Source organism: Schistocerca piceifrons, chromosome 2 (genome assembly GCF_021461385.2).
Source record: "Schistocerca piceifrons isolate TAMUIC-IGC-003096 chromosome 2, iqSchPice1.1, whole genome shotgun sequence".
Lineage (NCBI taxonomy): Eukaryota > Metazoa > Arthropoda > Insecta > Orthoptera > Acrididae > Schistocerca > Schistocerca piceifrons.
Window position 1 is genome coordinate 102,642,226 of NC_060139.1, and position 26,684 is coordinate 102,668,909.

General features: G+C 44.7%; 1 protein-coding gene and 1 non-coding gene across 2 annotated transcripts in view; one reads left to right on the top strand and one right to left on the bottom strand.

The window, feature by feature from the left end:
* The window catches only part of LOC124775175 (sodium/hydrogen exchanger 9B2-like), a 168,809-nt gene that overhangs the window by 89,441 nt on the left and 52,684 nt on the right, over positions 1-26,684 (bottom strand). The window contains exons 4-7 of the mRNA XM_047250014.1: positions 22,574-22,697; positions 18,541-18,740; positions 8,401-8,575; positions 4,309-4,491 (exon numbers count right to left, since the gene is read on the bottom strand). Coding sequence (XP_047105970.1) covers positions 4,309-4,491; positions 8,401-8,575; positions 18,541-18,740; positions 22,574-22,697 — 682 coding nt within the window. The remainder of the gene's footprint in view (positions 1-4,308; positions 4,492-8,400; positions 8,576-18,540; positions 18,741-22,573; positions 22,698-26,684) is intronic.
* On the top strand, positions 6,567-6,639 carry Trnat-agu. The gene has a single exon. It is a non-coding gene; the product is annotated as a tRNA-Thr (tRNA).

A 26,684-nucleotide genomic window follows, 5' to 3' on the forward strand; every position in this document is an offset into this window, starting at 1 on the left:
AATTTTCTGTATTTGAAGGAGAACAACATTGCAATAATTCGTGTTGATTTTCTGAAATTGCACAACAGCGATACATCATACGATGGAGGCGATATGGGAAAAGTGGGGATGAGTCATGGATCAGTTCACAACAACTTGCACGACATTGTGAACAAGTGAAGGTAACCACTCGCTGGGTACCGCGAACAATCGCATTGATTCAAAACGCCCGTCGAATCGAGGCAACAGCCGAGATGAAGTGGTGTCAGGTCAGTCCACACCCACATAATCAAATGGTTCAAATGGCTCTGAGAACTACGGGACTTAACATCTGAGGTCACCAGTCCCCTAGAACTTAGAACTACTTAAACCTAACTAACCAAAGGACATCACACACATCCACGCCCGAGGCACGATTCGAACCTGCGACCGTAGCGGTCGCGCGGTCCCAGACTGAAGCGCCTAGAACCGCTCGGCCACCAGCGGCCGGCGCCACTTAATCCTCACGGAGGAAAGCTGGTTGCATCGTTATGACTGCAAGACAAAGAAGCAAAGCAAACAGTATGAACCTCCAACAAATAAGGCGAGAAACCAACCATTAGCGGTCAAAGTTATCCTGAGTGCTTTTCGGGACTGGCAGGGTGTGTCCGCTCGTAAGGTGCAAACTATTGTGATACGATTCGACTGTAATATCTTGACAACGTTATAGAAGGCTGTCAAGACGAAGCATAGCGGCAGGCAGTCCATAGGGATGTCTTTTCTCCACGAGAAAATTCCAGTGTCAATATTTTGAGCAAGGCTGCAGTACAACAACGGTTACAGAACAGCAGGAATAAAGTCCAGCCAACAAGTTGCAAAAAAATGGTGGTTTTCAAATAATCTTGACCACGTTTTCGACGGATCTAAAACCGTCTTCTTCATAAGGACAGACAAACTTCACATTAACAATTCACTCACTAAAAGCTGTCTCCATATGACATTTATCAGCAACGGTCTATATGTCAAAATTAAGGCCCCTGGTGCTACAGGTCGTTGATTCTAGGGGCCTTAATTTTTACATATGGACATACAGACCGTTGCAGATAAATGTCATATGAAGACACCTGTTACTGGGTGAATTGTTAATGTGAAGTTTGTCTGTTGTTCTGTGGAAGACGGGCTTAGATCCGTCGTAACCGTGGTCGAGGTTATTTGAAAACCATCAGCTGTTGCTTCGCCGGAGCATCGGAATGGTGACGACGCTTCACAATCATTCTTTGCAGGTTCATCACCAGCTATTTCCAACCCGATATAAAAAGGATTAACACCTTGGAAAAGTTTGTTCTTAGATTTACAAAGATTTTCTAAATCAGGCCATCCCTTTACTTTACTAATATCAGCACTTGTCTCTGGTTTGCAATAAGTAACAAATTTAAAACGATTACGTCTACTATATTTCCTCCAAGGAACACGGGCAGATTTATCAGGCCTTAAACTAAATGGACCTAACTTATTACTACATGCTAAACGTACTTTCTCCAATGCACCCTGATCTTCAAATATTTTTTTGTTAGCTCTGTCATCAAGTGTTAATCGCTCTACCCTAACATTAATTCTATAGACATATGTAACAATCTTGTTAATAATTACAGAGTCATATTTATTTGCAAAGAACTTAAATTCATCAGTAATGTCATAGTGTTTCAGTGTAGTAAAATTATGGGCATTTTCGTCGTATTTCTCAGTGGCTCCCATTTTTCCGTATTCAAAACGAACACCATCTGATTGTGTATATTCTGTACGCCACTTGCACATTCGACCAAAATACGGCCTAGTCAGAATGTTCCGACGGCGTATCCAACGCCTCGGTCGTGCACGGCGAAACCGGGTCATCATCTTCCTCCGACGAAATGGATATAACTTCCTGCTCGACCTCCACGTCCGACGTGTCCGACGCCATTTCCTCCTTAACATTTAAACAATGAATTATATGGCAGTCGGCATGTATAACTTTAAGGCGAGATATCGAAGCAACAGCTGCGTAATGTTGTCCTCTATTCTTGACATTTCAGCGAATTTTATATAGGCAACAGACACCCATGCAGCTTCTTTGGACTACGAAATTTTGATTTACCTCCTGTATTCTCTTGACATTGCACCCAGTGACTTCTTCTTTCCTCACATGAAGAAGCCGTTGCGTGTCAGGCACATCCAGAGCTACGGCGAAGCGACCTTCGAGTTTGAACATTCCCAAACAGCCAAAATGCTGACTTCTTGAACCGAAGTCGCAGACAAGTCATCTATCGTTGGGAAAATCTGGCACACTGAAGGGTGAATATAAGAAGAACGAGTAAATCCATCACCAAAGATCACGGTCGCGGCTTGATTTTGTCGAAGTTGCATTATCAAAGGCCTCTTTCTCCACCTCAGCTGGCGCGCTGTGCGCTGCTCACAAGGGAGACAACACTTTTAAACCTCACACCAGCGTGCTGCCGGGCAAGCTCGCTCTTTCATCGATCGCTGTCTCTGATGAGGAGCGCCACGGCACATCTTTCCAAGCAGCCGTACTCAGAGCTTCGCATCAGATTCCGTACATTTATAGACTTAATCAACACTGGTACGGAAGACAACAAATGAAGGTAGCATCACGCTACTAAGCATTGCTAACATTCAGAGACTATCAAAACGTATCAGCACTGAAGACTATTTGTGTCTATCGAGAACACTACTCTCACTGCTTATTCACTACTGGCCGTTAAAATTGCTACACCACGAAGATGACGTGCTACAGACGCGAAATTTAACCGACAGGAAGAAGATGCTGTGATATGCAAATGATTCGCTTTTCAGAGCATTCACACACCTACAACGTGCTGACATGAGGAAGGTTACCACCCGGTTTCTCATACTCAAACAGCAGTTGACCGGCGTTGCCTGGTGAAACGTTGTTGTGATGCCTCGTGTAAGGAGGAGAAATGCGCACCATCACGTTTCCGACTTTGATAAAGGTCGGATTGTAGCCTATCGCGATTGCAGTTTATCGTATCGCGACATTGCTGCTCGCGTTGGTCGAGATCCAAAGACTGATAGCAGAATATGGAATCGGTGGGTTCAGGAGAGTAATGCGGAACGCCGTGCTGGATTCCAACGGCCTCGTATCACTAGCAGTCGACATGACAGGCATCTTATCCGCATTGCTGTAACGGATCGTGCAGCCACGTCTCGATCCCTGAGTCAACACATGGGGACATTTGCAAGACAACAACCATCTGCACGAACAGTTCGACGACGTTTGCAGCAGCATGGACCATCATCTCGGAGACCATGGCTGCGGTTACCCTTGACGCTGTATCACAGACAGGAGCGCCTGCGATGGTGTACTCAATGACGAACCTGGGTGCACAAATGGCAAAACGTCATTTTTTCGGATGAATGGAGGTTCTGTTTACAGCATCGTGATGGTCGTATCCGTGTTTGGTGACATCGCGGTGAACGCACATTTGAAGCGTGTATTCGTCATCGCCATACTGGCGTATCACCCGGCGTGATGGTATGGGGTGCCATTGGTTACGCGACTCGGTCACCTCTTGTTCGCATTGACGGCACTTTGAACAGTGGACGTTACATTTGAGATGTGTCACGACCCATGGCTCTACCCTTCATTCGATCCCTGCGAAACCCTACATTTCAGGAGGATAATGCATGACCGAATGTTGCAGGTCCTGTACGGGCCTTTCCGGATACAAAAAATGTTCAGCTGCTGCCCTGGCCAGCACATTCTCCAGATCTATCACCAATTGAAAAGGTCTGGTCAATGGTGGCCGAGCAACTGGCTCGTCACAATACGCCAGTCACTGCTCGTGATGAACTGTGGTATCGTGTAAAAGCTGCATGTGCAGCTGTACCTGAACACGTCATCCAAGCTCTGTTTGACTCAATGCTAAGGCGTATCAAGGTCGTTCTTACGGGCAGAGGTGGTTGTTGTGGGTACTGATTTCTCAGGATCTATGCATCCAAATTGCGTGAAAATGTAATCACATGTCAGTTCTAGTATAATATATTTGTCCAATGAATACCCGTTTATCATCTGCATTTCTTCTTGGTGTAGCAATTTTAATGGCCAGTAGTGGAACTCACCACCACGAAGCTACAGCTATATTAAGTTATGTATATCTCAGCTATTAAGTGCACATAGTGTGAATAAACTTATTAGTGTGTTATCTTTTAGTAGGCGCTGATGATGTTTGTTAGCCAGCTCTACTAGCGACATATCAGAAAACCTGATGCCTACCGTCGCCTGCTGTGCGTGCGCCTACGACTGCATGAGGCAGAGCGCCCTCCTTGACTCACCCGAGCAGGAAGGCCCAGATCCAGGGCAGGCCCAGCAGCAGGGCCGTTGCCACGGTGACGACGGCGCACTCGGCCAGCCAGGGCACCAGCCCCAGCTTGAGCACGTGCACCGCCAGCCGCCGCAGCGACGGAGGGTCCAGGTCGAGGCCCGCGCGAGTCAGGATGATCACCAGCGCCACGTGCCTGCCGGCATCCAGCTACGTGCAAACAATCTGCCGGCGTGTGGCGCACACATCTACGTCTACGTCATCATTTGTAGCGGGTGGTCAAAAATATGGAACGCCAAAAACGCAATACATGGTCATGCTAATATGGTAAATGGGTAAATGGTTTGTATTCAAAACAGCTTCCATTCGTGTCGGAACGGATAAACACAGGTCCTGTATGGTTTTCGATATTATCTACGTGCAAAATAGTGGAAAGTTCAGGTAAAGATGATGGGGATTGATAGCGACCAGGCACCCTGCTCTCCAAAGGCTCAGTAATATTGAGAGCTGGTGACTACGGTGACCAGGGGAGGTGTGACAATTCATCCTCGTGCTGAAAAAACCATTCCTGGACGATGTGAGCTGTTTGAACAAGGGGCACGTCGTCTTCGAATTAACCGTTACCATTGGAGAACAAACATTGTACCGTGGGTTGGACCTGAGCATCCAGAATGGTTCGAATGGCTCTGAGCTACATTGCATAAAGTACACAAATACAACAGTGCCCAAAGAAATTGTCTCTCAGAGACAGTACGATGTATACACATCGATTTCACAGTACAAAATTTACAGAAAATAAACGTTACATTGATTGCATTTAACATTCAATGAGCATTAATTACAACCAGTTTGTTAGCAAATGTTGCTTAAATGACATTATGTAAATACACAGGGAACAAAATAAGTGTTGAGAAATAAATAAATATTACGAGATTTGAAATTATGTTGATATATGATGACTAGTTGAGAGTTTAAATTAATTAATAGTTTTATTAATATGTGACTGAACAAGTTTCTATCATTAGTGTGATGCTTATATCGGACTACTGACTGCATCTTGTTTCTCTTCGAGTACTCAGTCTTAAGTAATATTTGAACTGTATTCGATCGGTATGAAGGAAAGTCACGTTTAAATAAGTTGTTTCTAACATCGTTTTTTACCATAAAGCATCACCATCCCAAGAATCTTTCACCATAAGGGGGAATAAAGAGCCAAAAACTTAAGTAAACTGCAGCAAATGTCCATCTTGATGTGAATAGCCATCTGAAAATTAATCTCTCGGTTCTAAACCGGTTACGACACTGTTACATAAATAAACAGCGTTATCAGTACTGGTTGGTTGCTGTCTTACGTTAGCTCGTAGTGTTTTAGTGACGAATCTTCTTCTGAGAGTGTGAAAATTACCAATGGTATTCCACTGGGTTCAATGTTGGAACCACGCCCTTTCTTCCTGTATGTAACCGACTTTCCACAGCCGGCCGGGGTGGCCGTGCGGTTCTAGGCGCTACAGTCTGGAACCGTGTGACCTGTACGGTCGCAGGTTCGAATCCTGCCTCGGGCATGGATGTGTGTGGTGTCCTTAGGTTGGTTAGGTTTAAGTAGTTCTAAGTTCTAGGGGACTGATGACCTTAGAAGTTAAGTCCCATAGTGCTCAGAGCCATTTGAACCATCTGACTTTCCACATTACGCACAAAAAGGCGGTAATAGTGTTCTTTGCTGATGATGCAACATCACGATCAATCTCAATAGAAGAGCAACACCAGAAGGAACCATAAAAGTAAATATGAAGCGAGACTTTCCTGCCATATAGCCCAGTATTGATGAAAAGCTGTCGAGTTTCTAGGCGGAATGAAGAGTTAAGATACTGAAACCCTTTCTTCGAGTATCATAATCGCCATCTTCTGGTGAAGTAGCGAGATATTGCAGCTGTCACAGTATTTATAATAGCGATGCTCCTCCTCCACGTGGCTGCGGGCAGTTGGGAACACTGCCGCCAGAGGGCTGGGGTGGTGGTGTGAGTACAGTGGTAGGGGTGGTAAGTGGCCCGAGGCTGCAGCCGACTCTCTGCACGGGCATTCTGGATACGTGTATATATGTCCGAAAGAACAGATACTATTTTGATACAGCAGCCGTATGAATTAAGACACACCAGGCTCGAACTCTTACGGGAATCGATGGAATACCGCGAGTAATGAATACAATGGGCAAGGGGCAGTACATTCGTAGTGTGTGGGTGCTAGGGTAGTCCGTGTGGCTACGATGCCTAATGTGTCCGGATGGTTCAGTGGTCAGAGCATCTGCCTAGTAAGCAGGAGACACGTGTTCGAATCCCGGTCTGGCACAAATTCTAAACGTTCCCCATTCATTTCAATCAATGCCTACTCGCAGCCAATGTCTGTAATTCGTTTGTGTCTTAATTCTGGATACGTATTGCTTGCTGTATGGTGGTGTGCGTGCTTTCGTCGTATTGCCACTGACGCGGTACGCCATGCCGAACTACGTTGCTAACCTTCGTTCTCATTACCAAGATTCTCGTGGATCCGTATTACTATGGAGTCCTCTGTATTGCTGTCCGAATAGCTGGTTGCTCGGCGAAGCAACTTTGTATTTTCAAAAGTGTGATCTTCGTTTACGCTACGCTCTCTGACTGCGGATTTTTCTGTACAGTCTCAGTCGTAAACCTGATGTTTTCCTCGCAACATTTCGAGATATAGCGCTGCGTTTGATCCATTTCTTGGCGGCCACATTCACTACTATTCTGTACAGCAGAGGTAGTCCATGTATTTTACCTACCGCCCACTTTTGCATCTCTGTTAGTAATAAAATTTTATAACTGCACACCGGTTCCAAAGTAATGGTAATTCATAACGTTGAGGATTAGCTTTACCGCATAAAATTTATGCACCAGAGTTACAGCAAGTTAAAACCGATAGTAATAACTACTTATCAAATACTTTATGTCAAAATTTTATAAAAAACTAATGAAAAAGTTTGTATGATACTTACTGACCGCCCACTTATGTGTAGTAAGCACCAGGTTGACTATCACTGCTGTACGGTATATACCTGGTCCGCTAAGTTTCGGTGGACCTTTCGCAGATCCAAGGAACTCTCTTGTGTTGGGGATGTTTGGAAGACGGTTCTGACGTTGCATTTTCCTAACAGGGTCGGAAGTTTGGCTGACTGTGGCTATGTGCTATGTGGCTTCTTCCTAACGAACACATGTACGCCCACTGAAATGCAACATACCTAGAAAATCAGCAACTGAGTAAGCCACATTCCACACCAAAGCACGGAACTTCTCTTGCGAGATCATTTGAAGCTCTTCACACAAGCAGAACAACTTCAATGACCGATGTCGATCAGTCGCTCTCTGCTCGATACGCTGAATGATCTTGAAACATCACCTCCACACCACAGAGTCTACGGCATGATTCCTACACCCCTGAAGGCTTCCCTCTTACCTCAGAATTACTCTTAGAATTTCCATCTCTGTTTCACATGGCATAAAACGTGCCCCTTACACCCTGCGATGCCGTCGGACGAATCCGCGATTTCACGAGCTCTAAAACCGCTCCGTGAAAATGTTTTACGTCGAGATCTGTCAGCAGCAAGCAGGTAATTTCATTGGCCATATCCTGCTTGTAATAACATTCCTTCTGCCGTCGCAAGGCCTTAGGCCACACTACTAGGCCGAGATCAGAACCCGTTTAGGATTTCAGAAAGTCTGGTCCATCTTCTCCACGATGGAGAATAGCCTCCTTCCCCCAGGTATCAGAAACTGGCTCTGTTCGAATGGCTCTAAGCACTATGGGACTTAACATCTGAGGTCATCAGTCCTCTAGACTTAGAACTACTTAAACCTAAGGACATGACACACATCCTTGCCCGAGGCAGGATTCGAACCTGCGACCGTAGCAGCAGCGCGGTTCCGGACTCGGCCACAGCGGCCGGCAACTGGCTCTGGCTTTCACGATAGCTCCCCATTGCGGTCAGGAAATATTGCGAACCTCGTCGAATTATTCCACTGCGTCCCCCATTGAATCCTACTACACACGTGACGTGTGACTGGAGGACGCAGGTGTGTGTCGGGCGGGTGCTCACCTGAGAACGGAGCAGACCTCCTCGTAGGCGTCCTCGAGGTGGAAGAGGCCGAGGTTCTGGCAGGCGATGCCCACCAGCAGCATGCCGACGAGCGCGGGCAGCCGCACCAGCGTCGCCAGCCAGCCGCCCACGTGCGCCGCCAGCGCCAGCACCGCCAGCTGGAACAGCTGGCCCCCTGCGACAGGCACAGCCGCTCTTTTAGCTTCACTCAGGACGTCGTTACGGGGCGCACCTGTCTCGCGCAGCGCTTGTTGATCGATTTCATAGACTATAATACTAGTACGTCTAGTGGTTTTGGTGGCAATGTCGCTACTGGCAAAAGTTGGTCAATTTAATGGGGAACACTGATGACACACAAATACTTGATTAACACAGAGTAAAATTTTGTACATGGCTGCACGTTCGGAGACCGTGAATAGTTACAATTGAAAGAAAAACAGCCCTCGGTCACTATTTTTAACAAATTAACCTGGTTTCAACACTGCTAGGAGTGATCTATATTCTATAACATGGTCGCAGAATAATGACTAAAAACGTATGACGGGGTATAAGTACGGAATCATCGTAAAAGACTGACAGTACATATATGTCACTTATAAAATAATAAATATGCCAAAAGCGCATTAGTCACAAAGACATTTAAGATAAAGAAAACTGTGATGGCGAGCCACCAAGGGCTGCTCGTTACTTGCTTGGTGCAGGTTGCAAAACGGACTCATTTGCAACTTATACCCTATCATACGTTTTTAGTCATTATTCTGCGACCATGTTATAGAATATAGATCATTCTTTGTTTTAAATTATGAGGAAGACAATCCCAGCAACGTTGAAACCAGGTTAATTTGTTAAAAATAGTGACCGAGGGCTGTTTTCCTTTCAATTGTTAATACAGAGTGTTTCAAAAACAAATACCTGATATTCGACGGTAATAATTACAAAACAAGGGAAGTGCCGGCAAGGAAATGTGTGTTTGAATGAGTGTCGCCTGGAGTCCTGAAAAATCGCCGTTAGATGTCAGTCAATCCGTCTTTTCAATTTGCAGTTAGTCACAGGTAAGATGGCTTCCGTTCAACACAAGGCGTTTTGTGTGCTGAAGTTCGCAAAGACTGAGTTAGTGCTCATATGGGGACTCCAGAACCCTCACTACATCACTGAGCACGAAAGAAAGTGACCTAAAGCGAATTTTTTGTGCTATTTCTAGTAAAAATGTGTATGGTCCCTTCTCTTTTGAGGAAAACACAGTGACTGGAATGAACTATCTTCAAATGCTGTAGAATTCGCTTTTTCCACAACTTCAGAAGGACTCTGATGACTTCATTTACTAACAGAATGGAGCTCCATCACACTGGCACGCGACAAACCAAGCGGAGATCATCGTAAGTAAGAAACAACTTATTGTTAACGAACTGTTTTTCCATCTTAAAAAAAGAATTAAATTATAAGTATCTTTAATTACAGAGCACTGATGATCCTTTACCTCAATAAAGCGAAACGCGTCTGGTGAAAAGAAAGAAAAACATGCATTTTCTTGTAGTTGCAACGACAGAACGAAAATACCCTCCATCAGGAATAGAAAGGCAGTTACAATATGGCCACACAAATGAAAAATTCAACGTACGTCAGTTTCTCAATAACACTCTGTCTGAATGCTTTCTAGGACCACAAGGCGCACAGGACAGAATAACTTCCGTAAAAGTAGATACATTACCTGACATTTGTGACTAATGTAGCTATCGCCTAGATGTTCTTCATGCTGCTGTTGGTGAACACATAGAGCGTTTGTAAGAGCACAGCTAAAGATTTAGGGTTTTATGAGTGTTTTTCAATGCATCGCATATTTGTAGTATGTTTTTATCAATAAATATGGAATTTTAAACTCAGGTCATTCTTTTTGAAACACCTTGTATGTGAACAGACTACAGCAGTATTACAATAGCCTGGAATAGTCTAGAGGAGGCCTTTGTCCAGCTGTGGATGACAGTTTGTTGCTGTTACTGACAATGATGATAATGATGATCAAGACAATGATGATGATGATGATGACGCAGCCTAAAAGTACATACGTAAAACAAAGATCAGGTAAAGATACAAGGTTAAAACGGTATGCAGAATTGGAAGTTGTAATGCTGCCATATGCATGTGAGGAGTATTGGACTGAAAGAAGAGATGAAATAAAATTACAGCATCTAAAAATACTGTTCCTGTGATCAGTTAACAGCTGCACAAGGCAAGAATACACTGTAAATGAGAGTATTAAAAACAGGCTATACAAACGAGGCTGTCATATAAAACTCAAGAGTAGCTGCAGAATAACAAATGCCAGGATGAAGTGTCAGTCGAGTGTCTTATAAGACCTCCTTCCCAGGAATTATTTTTTTGTATGTGTACAAAAATTTCATGTATCGATAACGTGTCAGAGATTTCATGTATAAATGTTTCAGTAATTAAAGAAGGGATGACTCTCAAATTCCTTTTAGAGAGCAGCTAGAAGAAACCTGGCTGTTCACTTTTGTCTTTCTTATTGCAAACGTCAGAATGCAAGCATCGTGAGCTGTAGTTATTAATGATTTCTAATATAAGGAACCGATTTTGAGTTAACAACGTGTTGTATATTTATTCGTCCACCAGATCACATATTTATGTGAATCTTTATTGTGTTACAAGTTCTACTTTTCAGCTTCTCTCGTGAGGGAGTGGCAACAACTTCGATGTGGCACCGTTTCGCCTTTGGCGTGATTTCTTACTAATTTACACTGTTCAGCTTTGCTTATCGTATAATCTGAATCTGCAGTCATTTGCAGAATAAGTCCAAGATTTTTTTTACCACATACATCATAGAGTGGTTATCAAATCGCGATATGCAATTTACGTTTTCTAAAATTCCTCCTCCACTTTTTCGCCGCTTCCAACATCAATCTGAGACACTTACAGGCTTCATTCCGGTAAAGATTTTTTGAAATATTTTAGTGCGCGGAGGTGAAAGGCAACTCACAGTCTGTACAGATAAAGTTTGGGCCAGAAAAAGGACAGGTGTTGGTACAGGCAGTCTTGCCTAACCCGTGATCAATACAAAATAATGATAAAATAATCGAAAACTAGAGCTAAAACTGAGTCGTAATTACCATTCCCGGGATCCGCAACAACGGAAAGCTGAAGCAGATGCTGTCAAAAACCTATACTCTGTTGCCCAAAGCCCGACTGTAAGTTTTATTGGATTTGGCAGCTAGGATACTGCGCTGCGTTACACCAATGGGAGCCTGTCACTGTCGCTTCCTACTATATTGCCATTCGGCTGTGCAAAGAAGTGTGCCTGGCAGTCCTCAAGTAAGAAACACTTTCTGAGCCCGAAAAATTCGTCTGTTTCAAGAAGCTAAGTAGCTTCACCCCTAATTAAAACTAAGAACAGATTTTTCGCATCCTAAGAGACACTATATTAATCTGCACAATACGTGAATTTCAGACTTAATACGTGTTTGATGTAGGAGACTGAGGTTATGAAGAAACTTCCTATCGCCACGGACAGCAGAGCGCTGTGGCTGCTGTCTCCAGTCATGTGACAATGTCGCAACTGTGGACCTTCAGCGTCAGGCACCAACTAATTTAAATTAGACTACGGTGTATTTTTACTCTTTATTACACCTTTTAGATCGTAACTTAAGAGATTGCTAGCGATGTTCTCATAAATCTTACCCTGTAAAGAACGTGGGAGTCCGGCTATAAGTCTATCGAGGGGACCCAGCCCCGTATCTGCGATATTTTCGAACCGGGGCAAAACCTTGATAGTGGCGCCCCTCTCCCTCTCGAGTATTTGCGATAGGACGTCAAAAATTTAAAAAAATCGATTTTTCAAAAACATGTTCGTTTTGTAGCGCACATCTTTTTGAAGTTTTTGATATATAAAACATATATGATCGAGGAAATGTAAGACATATTACTTGGTCTTAAGTGTGCCAAAGTACAGTGCCACTCCTCTTCACACAGCATTCGTCTATAGCACGTTACTGTATTTCGCGCTGGGAATTCAAACGAGTGTATCGTGTAATGTTAGCCATCAAAACTATATTCAGGACAGTGGAAATTAAAATGTCCTGTGGTTTCTCTGCTACTCCCAGTCGACCGGTTTGACATCCTACCCCCCTTAAAAAGCTCATAATTAATACTGGGTGGGATTATTTGTGTCCGAGAGAATAAGAATTTTTCATAAAATTTGCAGTCTTTACTGCCTGTTAGCTAATAACTTTCTCTTCTGTGTGACACAAAATTAAATATGGGTAACACAAAACCAGTAAAGACTAGAGACAAGCAAGGCAGTACGGTACGCATTTCTTCAATCCTTAGGTCCCAGTATTTTTTTCTCTCTAATCTTGCTACAGATTTACAGGGCGTGCTTTCGTTTCTGCGAAAGAACCTATTACCTCATTAAACTTCGTCAAACGTTTTCCTACACGAAAAGTCAAAATGTCGTTGTCTGATACCGAAAAAGCTGTTAATACGAATATTACTCAAGACTGGTATGGTTCAAATGGCTCTGAGCACTATGGGACCTAACTTCTGAGGTCATCAGTCCCCTAGAACTTGGAACTACTTAAACCTAACTATCCTAAGGACATCACACACATTCATGGTCGAGGCAGGATTCGAACCTGCGACCGTTGAGGTCGCGCGGTTCCAGACTGTAGCGCCTAGGACCGCTCGGCGACTTCGGCCGGCTAAGACTGGTGTGGTTTCTCGATTTGATTGCGTCTGTTTTGTCACTCTCTGCTAGATAAAACAAGATAGACCTTTCTAATATTGCAGCAGTTACAACACCAGCCAAAGAAGAGACACTGCTTTGCCAAAAATGGTCATTTTTATCTACCTCATTTACATAAATAATACGAAAAAATATAAGGTGCTAATATCAAACGCTTATTAGGCCTACTACAAGCAAAACGTCTTGTTACGAAATAGTTTCATATTTCATTCATATGATTCAGTTTCTCGAGCATGAGATCGAAAAGTAGCAGTGGTACGAAATTTTCAGATAAATTTGAAATCGTCATAATCTTCCATACAATTTGTATGATGTTTCCGTTTCTTCCCCTTTCTCGTTCTAACAAACACTCTTGTGGTCACTAATTCTGTTACTATTCCTGCCATTGTAAGAAGTTATTCTCTTGTTAACTTCACTAACCCTGCCACAATCACCGGTTCGGTTATCCCGCGTTTATTCTCCGGTTAGGCGTTATTACATTTTCGAACAACGCGTTTCCCGCGCTACTCCGAGAATAGAACGTAAGCGGCTTTTAACCGGCGGCTGTACAGCTGACCGCTAGTAGTGTAGCGATCTGGCAAAAAATTTATGCGAAAATTTCATTTTCTTGGATACACCGAGAAGATAATATGCAATCCTTCTTACCTGTTATTCCTGTTAATCCTTTAATTCCACTCCGGTGGTCTGAATCTATAGATTTCGGTAGTAATTATGAAAATTTTTATTATTCGCACACCCAATCAACCACATACACAAACAGCGATTGGCATTCACCGCTCGGGCTTATTCTGCTCAGTTCGTATAGCCCAGTCCCCTTTCGTCTGCGGGAAAGTTTTTTATTTCTAGATGCGACGGGAGTCCCCCTGGGAGAGACATCACGTACACTATCCACGCATTCAAAAATTAACTTATGATTACTTCACAAATCAAACGAGAATGTATTCAAAAATCTTCAAAAACCAACGTTTCAAAATCACATGGATAATCGATGGTTCAAAATACTGTGGGTGCTAGGCGCTTTGTGAAACAAGGTTTTTTTCTCTTCATGAATATGAATTTGGTGCTCCCTGAAATTGCCGCCGTGACCAGAAACCCCGGTCGGTTTGCCTCCTTTCCCCCCCTCCCCTTCTAGATCCGGGCCTGAGGGGACCTTAGGGAGTGTCATTTTCAATTTTTTTTTATGCCTGCAGGATCTTAAGAGCAGCGGACATTTCCTTAATACAGTACGACACTGTTTTAACTGGGAAATATTGCCCTTAAAAATAAGATTTCCGAGTGTAGTCAAGTAAAAATTTTTTGCAGTGTTTTAAAAGACTCCTTAGTACTGAATGTGTAACTCATCTGCAAAGTCATTGGTTCGATTCTCGCTACAGCGATGTTTTAAAAATTTATTTTTAAATTACATTTTTATTAACAAATATGAATGTTAAGTAACAAATTTTGAATCATAATTTTTAATAAAAATAAAATCTTTTATATTTTTAACTACTCATCACAAAAAATGACTGTTCCGAATAACTTAAACAAACACCAAATGTAAAGTAATATACTTTTTAGTGTTATCGATGAATGCAATTTTTTCACGTAACAATAAGGAATTTCACATGCATCAAATTTTAATTTATTTTCATGTGATACGGAATAAAAAATAAAAGATGCTATTTGTATTAAAATTATTAGTAAATAATTGTTAATTGGCATTCCTGTTTGTTCGCAAATGGCTGCCTCCACGGCTGAGTGGTCAGCGTTGCTGACTTTCATAGTGAGGATGCAGGTTCGATTTTCCGTGCTGCCACGGATATTTCCTTGGGGTATACACGGCCTCGTGATGCCGATTGGGGAGCTACTTGCCCGAGTGGTAGCGACTGCAGAAAACATAACAGTCGGCAGAGGAGTGTAGGGACCGCACGCCCCTCAGTACCATATCCAGTGACGTCACTGGTGGAGAACGAAACGACTGTGGGTTGGTACCTCTGGGTCCGCCACGGCCTGTATATGGAGTTTACGTTTACGTTGTACCACGGCTAACTCGCAGGGGGAAATGGCGAAGAAGAAGTGATTTTAAGTTATTTTTCCAACAAGTATGTTAATATACTATTGGCCATTAAAATTGCTACACCAAGAAGAAATGCAGATGATAAATGGGTATACATTGGACAAATATACACTCCTGGAAATGGAAAAAAGAACACATTGACACCGGTGTGTCAGACCCACCATACTTGCTCCGGACACTGCGAGAGGGCTGTACAAGCAATGATCACACGCACGGCACAGCGGACACACCAGGAACCGCGGTGTTGGCCGTCGAATGGCGCTAGCTGCGCAGCATTTGTGCACCGCCGCCGTCAGTGTCAGCCAGTTTGCCGTGGCATACGGAGCTCCATCGCAGTCTTTAACACTGGTAGCATGCCGCGACAGCGTGGACGTGAACCGTATGTGCAGTTGACGGACTTTGAGCGAGGGCGTATAGTGGGCATGCGGGAGGCCGGGTGGACGTACCGCCGAATTGCTCAACACGTGGGGCGTGAGGTCTCCACAGTACATCGATGTTGTCGCCAGTGGTCGGCGGAAGGTGCACGTGCCCGTCGACCTGGGACCGGACCGCAGCGACGCACGGATGCACGCCAAGACTGTAGGATCCTACGCAGTGCCGTAGGGGACCGCACCGCCACTTCCCAGCAAATTAGGGACACTGTTGCTCCTGGGGTATCGGCGAGGACCATTCGCAACCGTCTCCATGAAGCTGGGCTACGGTCCCGCACACCGTTAGGCCGTCTTCCGCTCACGTCCCAACATCGTGCAGCCCGCCTCCAGTGGTGTCGCGACAGGCGTGAATGGAGGGACGAATGGAGACGTGTCGTCTTCAGCGATGAGAGTCGCTTCTGCCTTGGTGCCAATGATGGTCGTATGCGTGTTTGGCGCCGTGCAGGTGAGTGCCACAATCAGGACTGCATACGACCGAGGCACACAGGGCCAACACCCGGCATCATGGTGTGGGGAGCGATCTCCTACACTGGCCGTACACCACTGGTGATCGTCGAGGGGACACTGAATAGTGCACGGTACATCCAAATCGTCATCGAACCCATCGTTCTACCATTCCTAGACCGGCAAGGGAACTTGCTGTTCCAACAGGACAATGCACGTCCGCATGTATCCCGTGCCACCCAACGTGCTCTAGAAGGTGTACGTCAACTACCCTGGCCAGCAAGATCTCCGGATCTGTCCCCCATTGAGCATGTTTGGGACTGGATGAAGCGTCGTCTCACGCGGTCTGCGCGTCCAGCACGAACGCTGGTCCAACTGAGGCGCCAGGTGGAAATGGCATGGCAAGCCGTTCCACAGGACTACATCCAGCATCTCTACGATCGTCTCCATGGGAGAATAGCAGCCTGCATTGCTGCGTAAGGTGGATATACACTGTACTAGTGCCGACATTGTGCATGCTCTGTTGCCTGTGTCTATGTGCCTGTGGTTCTGTCAGTGTGATCATGTGATGTATCTGACCCCAGGAATGTGTCAATAAAGTTTCCCCTTCCTGGGACAATGAATTCACGGTGTTCTTATTTCAATTTCCAGGAGTGTATTATACTAGAACTGACATGTGATTACCTTTTCACGCAGTTTGGGTGCATAGATCCTCAGAAATCAGTACCCAGAACAACCACCTCTGGCCGTAATAACGGCCTTGATACGTCTGGGCATTGAGTCAAACAGAGCTTGGATGGCGTGTACAGGTACAGCTGCCCATGCAGCTTCAACACGATACCACACCTCATCAAGAGTAGTGACTGGCGTATTATGACGACCCAGTTGCTCGGCCACCATTGACCAGATGTTTTCAATTGGTTAGAGATCTAGAGAATGTGCTGGCCAGGGCAGCAGTCGAACATTTTCTGTATCCAGAAAGGCCCGTACAGGACCTGCAACATGCGGTCGTGCATTATCCTGCTGAAATGTAGGGTTCGTAGGGATCGAATGAAGGATCGTAACACATCTGAAATGTATCGTCCACTGTTCAAAGTGCCGTCAATGCGAGGAAGAGGTGACCGACACGTGTAACCAATGGCACCCCATACCATCAGGCCGGGTGATACGTCAGTATGGCGATGACGAATACACACTTCCAATGTGCGTTCACCGCGATGTCGCCAAACACTGATGCTATCATCATGATGCTGTAAACAGAACCTGGATTCGTCCGAAAAAATGGCGTTTTGCCATTCGTGCACCCAGGTTCGTCGTTGAGTACACCATCGCTGTCTGTGATGCGGCGTCAAGGGTAACCGCAGCCATGGTCTCCGAGCTGATAGTCCATGCTGCTGCAAACGTCGTCGAACTGTTCCTGCAGATGGTTGTTGTCGCGCAAACGTCCCCATCTATTGACTCAGTAATCGAGACGTGGCTGCACGATCCGTTACAGCCATGCGGATAAGATGCCTGTCATCTCGACTGCTAGTGATACGAGGCCGTTGGGTTCCAGCACGCCTTTCCGTATTACCGTCCTGAGCCCACCTATTACATATTCTTCTAACAGTCAGTGGATCTCGACCAACGCGACCAGCAATGTCGCGATACGATAAACCGCAATCGCAATAGGCTACAATCCGACCTTTATCAAAGTCGTAAACGTGATGGTACGCATTTCTCCTCCTTACACGAGGCATCACAACAACGTTTCACCAGTCAACGCCGGTCAACTGCTGTTTGTGTATGAGAAATCGGTTGGAAACTTTCCTCACGTCAGCACGTTGTAGGTGTCGCCACCGGCGCCAACCTTGTGTGAATGGTCTGGAAAGCTGATCATTTGCATATCACAGCATCTTCTTCCTGACGGTTAAATTTCGCGTCTGTAGCACGTCATCTGCGTGGTGTAGCAATTTTAATTGCCAGTAGTGTAACTTACAAGTGTTTCATAAATACCCTAATAGCACTTGGAAGTATTGTAATCTTGAAAATAAATTTTTGCGATTTTTTAATTTTTTTGTGAGAACTGTGTCGTACTGTCTTAGGAAATTGACGTTTGGTCACTCAACTTCGACCCCTGTGTGAATAAAGTCCAAGATGTCCTGTACCTAAGCTTAGGTTGTGTGCAAGAGCACCTTGCCCGCATCTCGTGGTCGTGCGGTAGCGTTCTCGCTTCCCACGCCCGGGTTCCCGGGTTGGATTCCTGGCGGGGTCAGGGATTTTCTCTGCCTCGTGATGGCTGGGTGTTGTGTGCTGTCCTTAGGTTAGTTAGGTTTAGGTAGTTCTAAGTTCTAGGGGACTGATGACCATAGATGTTAAGTCCCATAGTGCTCAGAGCCATTTGAACCAAGAGCACCTTGCTACAACATCACTCAGTAGTGGCACACAGTATTACGCCTTATCGGGTAGCGGGTTACCTGGAGCGGCGTCGCGGCCTATGACGGTGAAGGCGACGGCCCAGCAGAGCAGCAGGATGATGGCGAGCGCGAGCAGGCGCGCCACCCTCCGGTAGGAGGGGCAGAGCGGCGGCGGGCAGAGGCGCGGCCAGAAGCCGGGCTGCCACGACGGCGGCGCCTCGGGCTGGTGGCAGCGGCGCAGCAGCGACAGCCACCACGACCTGCGGGCAGGTCCGAGCGTGCGCCAGTGTCTCAACGAGGGGGACAACTCCACTGGCAGCAATGCGGGTCTCACAACCGTGGTTGCCTCCAGAACTCTGCGGCTGAGTGTGAGCTGATCAGAAACTTCCTGGTAGGTTCAGGCTGTGTGCAGAACCGCAACTCCAAGCTGGGTTGTTGAAGATGAGGTACCGGCGGAAGTATAACGGTGAGGGAGGGTCGTAAGTCACCTTGCATAGCTCCGATGGTAGAGCATTTGTCCGCAAAAGATAAAGGTCCCAGCCCGTCGCACAGTTTTAATCTCTCTGGGAGTTTCAAGTGGATACTTGGTCGTTATGAGCCTACATGTAACACTCCTCATGTAGACGGCCTACATACACACATGTACATACACATATGCATGTACACACTCTTCCACATCCACACGCAGACTCCACAAGCCATTATGCAGTGCCAGGCGGAGGGTACGTCGCACCAATATCATTAATCATGTTTCCTATTCCATTCACGTACTGAGTGGAGGGAAAATGACTGTATGTCTCTGTACGTTCCATAGCCTCTCTTATCTTATTATTATAATACCTGCACGAGATGTAAGTTGGTGGCAGAATTAGGACGCACAGTCTTCTTCGAATTCACGTTCTCTAAATATAGCCAACCAAGTTTCGTGGAAACTACGTCGACTTTTTTCCACGGATTCTCATTAAGTTCCCTAAGTGTTTCTGTTACACTCTTGTACAGGCTGTAACGACCTATTGCTAACCAGGCGGTATGTCTCTGAATGCGTAGATTTCTGTTGTCATAATTACTTGACAGGAACTCCAAACACTCCAATAATACTCTAGAACCGATCGCACTAGCGTCTTGTATGCGGTTTCCTTTACAGAAACACTATATTTCCAAAACTTCCGTCCCCCCCCCCCAAAAAAATCCTTTCCTCCCCCCCCTCTCTCTCTCTCTTTTCAGCAGCTCGTGGTCTAGTGGCTAGCGTTGCTGCCGCTGGATCTTGGGGTCCCGGATTCGATTCCGGGCCGGGTTGTGGATATTCTCTGCCCGGGGACTGGATGTTTGTGTTGTCCTCATCATTTCATCATCATTGTTTGTGAGAGTGGCTAGATTGGACAGTGCAAAAATTGGACTGTGTAAAAGCTGGGACTTTGTACGCGTGCTGATGACCAAACATCGTCATCATTATCTCTCTCTCTCTCTCTCTCTCACTCACTCACTCACTCACACACACACACACACACACACACACACACACACACAAACAGAACCTCCACAGTCATGCGCATACACACACACACACACTAGCTCTGCGTCGAAAACCAGTTTATTGTCCATATTTTACATTACAGCCTGTTTTACAGTTGTTATTTTTGGAAATTTGTGGTAAGTTCCTATGGGACCAAACTGCTAAGGTCAGCGGTCCCTAGGCTTACACACAACTTAATCTAAATTAAACTATTTTAGGCTAAGGACAACACACACATCCATGCCCGAGGCAGGACTCGAACCTCCGACGGGGCGAGCCGCGCGGAGCGTGAAAGACGCCCTAGACCGTGCGGCTACCCCGCGTCGCCGAAATGTAGAGTACGGGCCATGTTAACTACAGTGAAGCCTGTCCACAAACGCCCTGAATGCATTCGACAGATCATGCAATATGGTATCTGACGAAGGTTGTTGCGGAACCGATTAGTGCGACATTGCGTGTGGTATGGCAACATGTCTGCATGACATCATTTGAGTGCTTACGATCGTAGCCGAGTAGTTAGATGGCTCGAAGCCGGGGCACAGTGGTCACCGTAGTGGGTGTGACCAAAACTATCTCGCAGTTAAGAAAGGCCGGTGAAGCTGGAAACGCTATGCGAAAATAATCCGATTGGTTGTAAATGGATCATCATACTGCAAGAAGAGCGATACGTAGTCCTAGTGGCGGATATAGACAGTTATCTCACTCCTAGACTGATCATTATAAGTACTACCGGTACACGTGTTTCTGCCATAATCCTATTGCAGCTGCTAAATCAGCGTGGAATGTTTAGTCCGTGTACGGAGCACGTTGGTTGGTGTCAGCAACAATGGTTCAGAGGGTATTCTCTGACGTATCCTTCTTCAATGTAACAAGTGATTCTGGCTACCAGTTAGGGTGGAAAGGGAGGGAAGTCGCTGCAAACCATAAAATGTTGAAGAAGTTCATCAATATGCCGCAGGCTTTATGATGGGGGGGGGGGGGGGAGGCATTTCGCACAATGACCAATTACTACTGCATATCTTTGTACGAGGTACCCTTACTGCACAACGGTATTGCACGGAGACTATTCAGGAACGTGTCAGTCTGCTTAGAGGTGCAGTAAGTACCGACTTTCTATTTACGGACGACAACGCGCTCCCACACAGGACCACTAAGATGTCAGATACCCGGTAAAGTGAAGATATTGAGTATATGGACTGGCCTGCTTACTCAACGGAACTAAACCCTACAGAGCAAGCCTGGGATGCTCGTCACAGACGTGTTTCTCAACGAACACTCTCTCCACGAATCGTACAAGAACTGAAAACCGCCCCCTTGCTGAGAGTCCAATATCGACCTTTGTGTTTGGAGTCTCATCTGCGTCAAATACGAACGTTATTTATGTCTGTTATCCTGCTTTCTCGAGTGGTGAAACCTACAATTTTTCCGTATACGTATATCTCTCTAGCATATGTACGGTGTTCCATGTCCTCCATCATTAACTGTGATTATTCCTGTCCAACAATGCCTCTGTTCTCACCAACTGTCAAGCAGTAGTAGTACCCCTAGGAAATATCTATTGTCATGTACGCTTCTGACACGGTGCCTCCCCCCCCCCCCCCCCCCAAGAGGAACACTGGTGTTCCCACATAGGTCCATTTTAGCGTATGTGCCTCAATATGCATCATAGAAATAGATGGGCTACACTGAGGTTCCTATGTCGAATTACAGCAGGCAAGGCACCTGACTTATCGTGTCACGAGGTGCTTTTGTGTGACGTATACGCATCTGGCACGTCACCGAGCAACCTCTCGAACCCAACGACGCACAGCCTCACGGGAGATGTGCCATTCAGAGCGCAGAGCAAATGCTGCGGCAGTTGGACGTCTCCTGTCACATATGCAGCATAATGGTACTGCCTCTGGGTTGTTGCTGGTGGCCGATCTTGCTCACAAAGCTGTTGAAAGGTTTCTGTGTCATCTACAGCTGTCAAAGAACGCTACTGGGATCTTGCTCACAAAGCTGTTGAAAGGTTTCTGTGTCATCTACAGCTGTCAAAGAACGCTACTGGTGAGATTCGGTTCCTAGCCTACCTCGTCCTAGCTGTGGTTGACCTCTAAACTGTAAATGATCAACCCACACGTAATATTGGGACGTAGAATCCAGACGGCAAACAGAACGCGGCAGTATCATCACAATGGGTCTGCTCAACCATACTGCTTCCCTACGACTGTCAAATTGTGAGCCAGACGCAGTCAGAAGCGTTGTATAGAAAACCTCTGCCCACAAGGAATCTTACACGAACAGACAAGGCGTGCTGTGTTTTCGCGTTTTCCCGCCACAGCACAGGCCTCACAGTGTTAAAATATGTAATGACTTACGAACGTAGGGTGATTCGATAAGTTGTCGATTCTGTACTTTTATTTACACGATTATATCAGAATGACATGCATCGTACGAAATTAGACTGGAATGACTAAATCTCTAAGAATATTTGCTGAGCTCGGAAATAGAAAAGTTCATTAGTTATACTAGCCCAAAACTACAAAAGTGACCTTCGTGAACAATGGTCGCCACTGCATACAATAGCGAAGTACTCACTTCTCGAGATCCTCGAATAAGTAATCCGTCTTCTCCGGGATGGAGCACGACGTTGTCGTCGAGTATTTCTTTGTAGGTGTGGGTACAGCATAGCTGGGAACGTAGAACTTCTTTTCTCCGTCTGCTGAAAGGTAAGAAGCTTGATTTTAGGATTCTTGTCACGGCGAATGACGAATACACCGCTGGTCTTTAAACTGCTACACCATGAAGGCGGCGCACAACAAACGCCACACTGGCGCTAAGCCTTTCAGCCCTGAATTTTTTCTGGAGGGAAGAAAATTTTTCTTTATGTGGTAATGCTTTTAGGTGTTTTTTTTTTATAATGATTTCAGATGCAAGATTTATACAAAAATATTTGCCCATTTTCAAAACATACTTTGTACGCTTGGCTTCATTTTATGGACTAAAATAATCAATTACGAAATATTCGCTATTGTAATAAATAGTAAAATGATCATTTAGTAATGATCATGCAAAATAAAAAAAACAAACGCAGTCCGAACAGGTCTTGAAGACCGAACGGTACAGACCGGCAGCCGTGGCAACGTCAGCCCTCAGGTGTCACCAGACGTGGATACCGAGGGGCATGTGGCCAGCAGACAGCTCTCCCAGCCGTTGTCAGTTTTCGTGAGCGGCGCCGCTACTTCTCAGTCATATAGTTCTTCAATTGGCCTTGAGTGCAGCCCGCTTGCCAACAGCACTCGGCAGACCCTGACAGTGACCCTTCCTAGTGCTAACCAAGTCCGACAGCGCTTAACTTTGGTGATTTATTTATTTATTTACGCGTCTAGTTCCGTAGGACCAAACTGAGGAGCAAATTCCGAGGTCATGGAATGTGTCAGTACGTGAAATTACAACACAAAAGTAATAACAGATAAAATAAAATGTTCATGAACCCAAAAATGTCAAGCCATAAGTTTAAGTAATCGCAATCAACAATATAACATAAGAATCAGCTTAATTTTTCAAGGAACTCCTCAAAAGAATAGAAGGAGTGACCAATGAGGAAACTCTTTAGTTTCGATTTGAAAGCGCGTGGATTATTGCTAAGATATTTGAATTCTTGTGGTGGTAGCTTACTGAAAATGGATGCAGCAGTATACTGCACATCTTTCTGCACAAGAAATAAGGAAGTGCGATCCAGATGCAGATTGGATTTCTGCCTAGTATTAACTGAGTAAAAGCTGCTAATTCTCGGAAATATTGTTAACATGAAACGATAGTAAACAATACATATATTGAGAGAACAATGTCAAAATGCCCACACTAGTGAAAAGGGGTCGACTAGAGGTTTGTGAACTTACACCACTTATCAGCCGAACTGCCCGTTTCTGAGCCAAAAATATCCTTTTAGAATAGGAAGAGTTATCCCAAAATATGATACTGTAAGTTTTAAGTGAATGAAAATAAGCAGATTACTTTTCGTGTCGAACTATCACTTACTTCAGATACCGTTCAGATAGCAAAAATGGCAGCATTAAGTCTTTGAACAAGATGCTATATGTGGGCTTTCCACGACAGTTTACTGTCTATCTGAACACCTAGAAATTTGAACTGTTCAGTTTCACAAATCATATGCCCATTCTGTGAAATTACAACGTCGAGTTTTGTTTAATTGTGTGTTAGAAACTGTAGAAACTGAGTCTTACTGTGATTTAGCGTTAGTTTATTTTCTACAAGCCATGTACTTATGTTTTGAACTGCACTATTTGAAACACAGCCAATGTTGCACACAACATCCTTTACTACCAAGCAAGTTTCATCAGCAGGTAGGAAAATTTTAGAATTGCCCATAGTACTAGATGGCATACCATTTATATAAATAAGGAACAGGAGTGGCCCCAACACCCCCCCCCTCCCCCATTTGATAGTACTCCACTCAGATGCTACATCACAGCCATTCTCAACACCATGCATGGATAATGACGTTTTGCTGTCTGTTGTTAAAGTATGAAGTGAACCAGTTGCAAGCTGCTCCCTCTCTTCCGTAATGGTCCAACTTCTGGCGCAATATTTTGTGACCAACACAATGGAACGCCTTAGTCAAATCAAAAAATATGCCTAGCCTTCGAAACCTTTTGTTTAATCCATCCTATACTTCACAGAGAAAAGAGAACATAGCATTTTCAGTTGTTAAGCTACTTCTAAAGCCGAACTGTACATCTGATAGCAAATTATGTGATATAAAATGATCAATTACCCTTACATTCACAGCCTTTTCAATAACTTCACCAAACACTGATGAGATAGAAATAGGTCTAAATTATCAACACTATCCCTTTCTCCCATTTTATAAAGCGGCTTTACTACTGAGTACTTTAACCGCTCAGGAAATCGACCATTTCTAAAGGAAAAATTGCAAATATGGCTAAGTACAGGGCTAACATGTGCAGTACAGTACTTTAATAATCTACTAGGCACTTCATCATAACCATGAGAGTCCTTAGTCTTCAGTAATTTAATTATTGACTCAATCTACCTCTTGTCTGTATCACAGAGGAGTATTTCAGACATCAATCTCGGTAAGGCATTTGCCAAGAAAGTTGTATGATTTCCTGTAGAAACTAAGTTTTTATTTAATTCACCAGCAATGCTCAGAAAATGATTGTTAAATACTGTACATATATGTGACTTATCAGTAACAGAAATATTTTTACTACGAAGGTGACTTTATATCGTCGACCTTGTGCTGCTGACGCGACACTTCCTTCACAACTGACCGTATGGTTTTAATTTTATCCTGCGAATTAGCTGTTCTATTTGCGTACCACTTACTCTTTGCCTTCCTAATAATATTTCTAAGCATCTTACAATACTTTTTTTTATGGGCTACTGCAGCTTGATTGTGACTACTTTTGATAAAATTCTCGCTTTGTTTAACATGATATCCTTATCCCACTAGTCAGCCACCCAGGATGCATTTTACTGCCAGTATCCCGTTCAGAACGTTCTATTAGAAAGCAACTGTCAAAGAGCATGAGAAATGTGTTAAGGAAAGAATTATATTTGTCATCTATGTTATCGGCACTATAAACATCCTGCCACTCTTGTTCCTTAACGAGGTTTAAAAAACTCTCTATTGCCGTTGGATTAGCTTTCCTACATAGTTTGTAATTATATGTGACATTTGTTTGAATAAAAAAGCTTTTTAGTGTTAATGTTTGAAATGACGGGAACCGGTGTTACTACTGCTGTAAGGCCGTTAACTCATGCAAAATAACAATATTCAGTTATATAGTGGAATATAGCCAGAGGGTTGAAAGAGTTAAGATTATTGCATGCTTTTGTATGGATGTGACTAGCTTTTCAGCGCACAAAATAGGTTTAAGTAACGCCATCTATATTCTGTATATAAGGAAAGACCATGCACCAGATTTCTCACTCAGAAATCTCATTTGAATGTTGATTGCTGGGATTCCACGACTGTCATGCGAATATGAAGTGTATCGAGTAAGGAGGCCCTCCCCTCCCTCCCTCAACGCCATGCACGACCTCAACGGCAAACGTGACTGGCGCCCCAGAGCACACACATGCCCGTATTGGTTTCTCGATTGTGCATCCCATACACCTTGAGTCAGTAAACGGACTTGTTTGAAGCAAGATAATTATCCATACAGACAGTGGGTCGTCGTCTGAAGCGCAAAGTGCCATCACCATGGCGACAATTGTTGCAGATTCTTCTGACGCGTCAGCAGAGAGACGTGCGTCGACAATGGTGTTCTAAAGACAACAGGAATGGCACCACGTCGTCTTCTCCCCGGTACTGCATACTGCATCACGATAGACATACCAGTATGTGCAAGCTCTGACGAGAAGAAACGTTGCTGTATTGCATTCGTAATGATTTTTATTTATTTATTTTTTCAGTCGTTAGTCTTCTGATTGGTTTGATGCAGCCCGTCTCGAATTCCTCTCGTTCCCTGAATTCTTCACCTCCGCGTACCACCTTACGTCCTCAGTTATTTGTTGGATGTATTCCAATCTCTGTTTTCCCCTACAGTTTTTACGCTCTACAGCTCCATTTACTACCACGGAAGCTATTCCCTGATATCTTAATAGATGTACTACCATCCTGTCTCTTCTTCTCGTCAGTGTTTTCCATGTATCCCTT